Source organism: Centruroides vittatus, unplaced genomic scaffold (assembly GCF_030686945.1).
Source record: "Centruroides vittatus isolate TY-2023 unplaced genomic scaffold, ASM3068694v2 contig_885, whole genome shotgun sequence".
Taxonomy (NCBI): domain Eukaryota; kingdom Metazoa; phylum Arthropoda; class Arachnida; order Scorpiones; family Buthidae; genus Centruroides; species Centruroides vittatus.
The window spans coordinates 1,250,485-1,258,235 of record NW_027122577.1 but is presented as its reverse complement, the minus strand read 5'-3'; the positions used below and the strand labels follow the sequence as shown (position 1 = coordinate 1,258,235).

The 7,751-nt window shown below is 34.0% G+C and overlaps 1 protein-coding gene across 1 annotated transcript; it reads right to left on the bottom strand.

Moving 5' to 3' along the window:
- Positions 1-557: 557 nt before the first annotated feature.
- Positions 558-6,796, bottom strand: LOC136983736 (uncharacterized). The gene is made up of 3 exons (XM_067280561.1): positions 6,619-6,796; positions 5,731-5,895; positions 558-1,765 (listed from the first exon to the last, which is right to left on the bottom strand). The coding sequence occupies exon 3, from the start codon at positions 1,729-1,731 to the stop codon at positions 874-876; it is 858 nt and encodes a 285-aa protein (XP_067136662.1). The 5' UTR covers positions 1,732-1,765; positions 5,731-5,895; positions 6,619-6,796; the 3' UTR covers positions 558-873.
- Positions 6,797-7,751: the final 955 nt, after the last annotated feature.

Here is a 7,751-nt window from a genome sequence, read left to right as displayed (position 1 = left end):
ATGAGACAGCTATTTGAACATATAGATATTAAAAAAGAAATAATGAAATGAATAATAATTTAGGGCGCGAATTAGATAAATCCCGGTATAAGTATTTAAAAGTTACACAAACGGAAATGACGTAATATATGATAGTTATTTTAGCCAGCCGAAAAACATTTTGGTTTAGTAGTAGTATAAGCATGGGCATGGGTGAGCACGTCCCCTCCCCAGAAAATTACAGCCTCTACTAGGCCCTCCAAATGAGTATAAGTATCAATAAAGTCGTAACCAAAGTGTGATGATTGTTTTTACGGGTCTCGTAACCTGAGAAGAAGAGTGTAGGCTAATTGAAGTTACTTTAAATTTTGATTACACGAGGTATTTTCAGCTATTTGTGATATTTATTTAAAATCTTGATATAATCATACATAGAAAATTCTAACAAAATTACTTTTTCTCTCTCCCTTTCGTGATCTTTTCGAATTGGAGCATTCACTTGATGTTATAATTTCTTTAGGTTACTTTCTATAATATTTTTGATATACATAAATGAAGTATTTTGAAATAAAATAATCTTTCTTCTATAAATAAATTTATACATATTAAAATTTTACATTGTTTTGTTGTTAGTAGGCTAAAAAAGCCGATAATACATAAAAATTTCCCGACAACCTATCTAATTCAGTTTTGATGTAACTAATGTTGAGATAAATCATTTCACATATGATAATATTAGGCATTAAGGCCAAATTAAGCTGGCTCGACCAGGTAAAACAGATAGGAATTCGAATCGGACAGAACTCGGAACCATCGCCATCGGGATCCAAATTGTCATCAATTTGATCTCTTGCGTATGAATTGGTGGTATAGACGATTTGAATAACAATTTTTCTAATTTGAAGGCGTAGGTGATTTAGTTTGTACCTCATACGCTGCCAGGCGAGATGGTACAGAACCAGTAGATGACGACGATTGACTTCGTCCCAATAATGTGTGATTATTATCGTATTTGGTACTCAGATGCCATGGAATTTTGTTTTTGCAGTTAAAACTTGCCGAAGAAACAGTATTAGACTCCATTAGTGCCTGTTGCCCTAACCAGTTGATAAGTCTCTCTTTTCGAGCTTGAGAATCTTGTTCTTCACACGCGGAATCTTGATATAGAGAAATACACCTACATGCCTCTCTAACAGATATCACGCAGCAAGCAACGGAAAAAAGACAATCTAATGTGGCTACCACCACCAAGATTCCGTTTAAGATAATTGCAGGACCTTTTAGATTTACTTCACCGAAAGTAGATAGTTTGTTACCTTCATTATCCACAAAATAACTGCTGGGACTATTCAAGTCATTCACTAGTCCAGTAGCAGAAAAAACGATTACCATACCGGTAGCAGCCATACTCAATATGGACAAACAGAGAAAAGATACGACGTGTACCGAACTAGAAGGTCGTTTGGCTGCGATGATAGCAAAAATTCCGGTCACCAGCACTACCATGCCACTCCACATGCCTCCTCCCAGTAAAGATAGCGATGCTTCCACAACGATTGCGATAGAACCAAAGATGAATAGTAAAATGGACATCAGAATTTTTGCCATTCCTAATCCAGTGGCCAACTGTCGAGGGAAATATCTGCCGCGCTCTTCCATTTCTAAAGATCGTTCAAATCCTGTAGGAGAAGTGGATGAAACGCTAAAAGGACCATACGAATTGTCTTGTAGCATTTTTTTATTTTTTTCCATCGTGATACAATGAATCGAAATGATCCGGATTATCCTGCAACATGAAAAGTTTTTAAATTTAGCAAACTCTTATAGAAAATTAAATTTTTTAGAATAAAAGGTATAGTAAATACAAAAACTCCGTAATGATAATTAAACTTTAATATCAGATTTAACATAAAGTTGACCCATTCGTTTGGCTTTGGCGAATTTGGTATTAGTGTGAAATACATTTTTAATTCAAAATTCCATTAACAAAATTTAATTCGGCGTGGTGCAATCGGTAAAACCGGATGCATGCATGCAGCGCATCGTGAAAAATGACAAACCTGATTCATTGCACGTGATCTAACGTTTTGAATTATACCACGTGAACTTGGTTGAAAATTCGAAAGTAGATCTCGACGTAGAAAACTTAAGGAATTAACACGTGTTTATGAACTATTTCTTACGTTTTATTTCCTTATCGAAATAAGAAAATAATAATAATAATACAGCATTGAAACGAGCATAGAAATCGTCTTCATCCGTCTTGGATATCTACGTTACTTTTCACTCCTATGCCGTGCCCTCTGCCTCCTATCCTCGTGCTCATCCTATGCCCGTGCTCCTATGCCTCCTATCCTATGCCCTCCTTCCATTATGCCGTGTAAAATGAACAAGTGGCATGCCACAAGTGTGGCTGCTCTTTCACAGGCGGCATAGCGATTTCTGTTGCGGCTTTTTACTTCCACATCTCGCGTGCATCCGCCTTAAATGGGTCTTTAACGACTCTCTAAACTAAATAGAAGAATAAGATAATAGTACTCGTATTTGTATTTACTTTGGCTAGTTAAATACATACACTTTTTTAATAAAACGTTATTTATATATTCAAGTCGCTTAAAATTTTAATTTTAACAGCATATCATAGAAACCTTCATGTAATCACGCTGCGGCTCTGGTAAATAAATATTTAAGAATTTTCACGTATCCTTTTTTTTTTTTTTAACTCTTTCCGCCCTGTGGGCACTAAGAGGGCCTCTTTTAGTAGGCCCATTATGGGTTCGGCCAGGCCCACAATGGGGCGACCGGGTGGTGAGGGACGGGGCCCGACATATCCGAACGGACCACCCCCCGAAAAATTCCTGGAGATTATTCGACCCGCTCGGATTCGATCCCGGGTCCCCCAGAGCGGTAGGCTGCCACCTTTACCGCTCGGCCATCCGGCCGTCTATCCTTTTGTCTTTGGAATCATCGTTCAATATGCCCAAAACTTTGTTGGGCAGATTGTAGTACCGCTATTATTTTAGTGCCGTCTATAAACTTTGAAGTTTTCCAAATAATCTTTTGCTTTCTTCAATTTATTTTGAATAAATTTTGAAATTATAAATTTCGCTGCTTCCCATCTTATGCTACAATTATTACACGATAAGAAATGAAACAATAGGTTATATAATGAAGAAATGAATTGTACTAAAATAAACTCTCGTTTGTATTTTGATACCGAAATGATAAGTAAATGGTGTATTATGGTGTAACTTTGATACCTTGCATCTAGCAAGCAGCTTGAAGATTATTTTCAATTTCCAAAAATTTAAAATAATGGAACTGTAAAGGTGCAATGGGGTTTAAAACAATTTCAACAGAGTTTGATGATTAGATCGATAAATCTCAAGATCAAAACAATTGTGATCTTAAAAGACTAATACCCGGTTAAAGATATTTAGTCTATATGTTGGAGATCGAATGGCCGAGGCTGTTGCTCGATCGATCCAGGCAATCAAACAATCCCAGAAATTTTTGCATAAGCGGTTTTCACATGTCATGCTCCTCTGTCTGCTGTTAAGAAGCCGGATGACCGAGTGGTCAAGATGACAGTTTATCGCTCCGAGGAACTCGGGATCGAATTCGATCAGGTCGAAAAATCCCAAGAATTTTTTCGGGGGTTGGTCCGTCCGGATATGTCGGGCCCCATTGTGCGCCTGACCGAACTCATAATGGGCTTGCTAGAAGAAGCTCTCTTAGTGCCCACAGGGAGGAAAGAGTTAAAAAAAACTCCTCTCTGCGGGCTTGGCCGAACCCACGATGTGTGTGGTTAAAAAACTACCTTCTTAGTGCTCACAGGACAGAAAAGAGAGGAGGAATTAAGCAATATCACAAAAAACTTAAAAGACATTCAATAAATTTACGGAGAATTATATATATATAATTATATAATTATTCTATATTAGCGTCGTCATTGCTGTGAATTTTGATCGTTTTAAATTCTCGTTTCATTAATACTAATGACTTTTGCTGTAGGAGTAAACGCATTAAAACGTATGCAAAATTATTATAATAAGATTTTATAGAAGATTTGGCATAAATTTTTAATCGTTTATTTGTTTATCAGAGCAAATAAATACCTGTAGACAATTACACTATTGAACTATCAAAGAAAAGTGCACTGACACACTTTCTCGCCACAAAAGACGTTTTAAGGTAAATAAACCACCGAAGAAACGCGTTAAACTTCTTTTTTGTTTATGTCTCTAATAAATTACTTTTTAAACGCGCACTTTTTGTGATTTTACAACACACCACATTTGCTCTACTCTTTGTGTGAAATTGGACGGAAGAAAAAAGATATTTATAAACTGAAACCGTCTGTCCAGATTGACCCCGGCAAGATCTAAAATTGTCTCACAAGTTAAACTTTTCATCCGTCATTAAACAGGTAACGGAGGTTAAAAATCTTCCATTCTGAAGGAAACTGTGATGTTATGAAATAAAAATAGAGTTGCAGATATTATAAATAACAGTTTAGTTTACATTTTTACATTAATAATATTATTTATAGAATTTACAAATGAATAGATCAGACGTTCCGTTGCGGGATCGTATACGCTTTCCGGTTACTTAATATAATTTTTATTATAAATTTATTCCGTTACTTATCTGTCGATGAGGAAGTCGAGCAACCTTTCGACTCATCAATACCAGAAATGTTAACCCACTATTCTACTTAGAGGTTAGTTGTAAATAACACACTCTACACACTCTTTTACTTAAAGTGTATTAACCGGACAATCGGAAACGTTACTTCATAATCCCATTAAAAATATTTTAAAAATTCTTAATTCTATAATTCCGTTGATTAAAAATTTACTTATTTAAAAACGTATGTCTAACTTAAAATTTCGTGTAAAACTTCAAATATCGGAAGGTCGAATGTCGAACCTTTCGTACGTTAAGGTCACCTTATAATGTAAAATTACAGGTTAATGTTACCCTAGGTATACAAAATGGCGGCTCGTCTCCGATTCCAGCAATCAGAAGACAGGGAACAGTGGGGACTCACGTTCTAACCTAACCTAACCTATTCTAATACCATATTGGTTGCTAACTAATTAGTAGTAATTTATTAGAATCGGTTAGGTTAGGTTAGGTTAGGTTAGGTTAGAACGTGCGTCCCCACTGTTCCCTGTCTTCTGATTGCTGGAATCCGAGACGAGCCGCCATTTTGTATACCTAGGGTAACATTAACCCTTTAGTTTTTTTCACACAGTTAACTTTATATTATATTATAAAATTTAAGTTTATTGTATTTTATAACGCTTGATTTACTGCGTATTAAAACATTAATTGATTATTTTCATATTGTAAAAATATAAAAATTTCTTTAAAATTATGAAATTCAAGCAACCCACAACATAAATCTGTTAATTTAAATGTAGTTTTGTTAATTCAGAAAATAGGACCTATGTATATTCCGAATAATAAACGTGTTATTAAAAATAAGAACATGTATTGTGTATTACCTGCGGGTGGTCTACAATTCTTCTTAGCAACACCAAAATATGCGTTAGAGATAATATATATAAGTTATATTCACAATATTCAAAACTGAAGTAGTAAACTATTAATCTTTATCCTCCTTTTCGCGGTATCGAACACGCCAGTAGTTTAAATTATTCTGTGTTTTGATCCCCGAGATCGTTACACCCGCCACTCCCACTCGGTATTAATTCCAATTATGTATACAGCTTATGCACTTACCGATGGAAAAGAAGTTGCTCATCATCATCGTCAAGGCCAGTAAATGTAGAGATAAACTTGGCATCTTCTTCCACTTAAGGTTAGCGGACCAGTGGGTCGACCTTGCCCATCGAGCGTGCGCAGAAAAGCTGGTTCTGCTTTGATGGATCCACTTAGCCTATATTTCTATAGAGAAGACAGAAAAGATTCTCGTATATTCCGTCTAGAATTGAAAATCGTTTAAAATGTTTTGTTCGAATCTCTTCATCCAAGAATTCTTAAAATTTAAATTAAAAACACGAGAAAAGAAATTGAATAGAATAAATACATTTTTTAAAGCTATTAAATATAATATGTAAATGATTCCATATTTTTATATTTAAAGTCGACAATTGTTTAGTGTTTCGTTCGTATTGAAATTTCTTCGTTCTACCGACTGACACACATTTTAAAATCACTAAGTCCGAGTTTTTTCTCGAGTATTTGTCCTACATAAGTCTTATTACTTCCTGATAATCCAGATCATATCTGTTTTGAAGAAGAGGGGGCGGATATTTTCAGATGCAAATCCTTCAATTAAAAAAAGATATTAATACTAAAAAAGCCAACATTTCCGGATAAAATTCGGATATATCCTAAATTGTGGCCGGGCCAATTAATTCGATAATAATTGGTTAAATAAGTTTGTCAGAGTCTGTATTCTTTATAGAATAGCTATAAAATATATTATGTATTTTGTATTTTTATTATTTAATATATAATCATTCAAACTTAATACGTTTTGTCGTCTTTAATACTTTAAAAATTATTTAAGAATAAATTTAAAAGCTATTTATTTCAAAAAGAAAGATGACGATAAAACAATATTTAAATTTTTATTTTAAACAATACGATATTTTTCATACTTACAATTATTATTCATTCGATACAGCTTTTCGTAACCGCTTTATGTCCTATTTATGATTCGTCCGTGACCAATTGTTAGCCTATAGAAATGGTGGTCAGCATTCGTCTACATTGCTTAATATGTCTCTACCGTTTGTGGCACTCCTCTTAAAAATTCGTTAACTTTCCGGTAAATTAAGAAAGTTCTAACTGTGTATATACGCAAACGTGTCTTTTTATTCGAATCTAAACTGTACTTTCCCCACCTCAATTCAACCGTGTCTGATTGTTTTCCTTTAACATTTAAACATCGACTGGTTCCTCTTTCTGCCTTAATGGGATATTTAAAATACAATTTATTTTGAGATTCGATTATTCGAGTTAAATTGTTTTAATGCGACTATTATATAAGCTACGTATACGATATATATATATATTTTTTTAAAACACTTATTTTAGAAAGAGGAAAAACAACTTTTATGCAATACAGTTACGCTTCAATTATGTAACAATCAACGAGGATTAGTTTCGAAGTACTGGCTTTTTTTTATATATTATTATAATTGAATTCTTCTTTTAAAATATAGTACATTTTATCTAAATTTTTATAAAATATAGTCTAAATTTTATCTAAATTTTTATAAAATATAGTCTCAATTTTATCTTATTTTCTGAATATTTCATGTCTTAACCTTATTTGAGTCCTAGAATTTATTCCTAAAATACTGGCACCGAGTTGTTATGGGCCATATGCATTTTTCGTTTAGAATAAGTTTATATAACCCCCTCGGTCGTCAACAAGTGGTCCTTGGACCACTAGAAATTTATTTAAATACTCAAAGCAGCTTTAAAATCACAATACAGTATATAAAACTTTTAAAAAAAAGTCATTTTTATCATATAAGATGAATTATTTGCAGTGAAGTATCCGGGATTTCGAGAATATGGGTGATGCTGGAGGCAGATTCGGGGTGTAAACTAGGCACGTGCTCTCTGTCATTTTTCGGAGAATGTTACGCATTTACCTTACAATTACTACTTAATTAAAGTGGCAGGATGTGCGTTATTATTTTTACTTTTCTTTTAAAGTAATAAAACTTTTCTCTTTGATTTTAAGAGGATGCAGCAGTGCCACGACACGCCCCTGATTATTTATA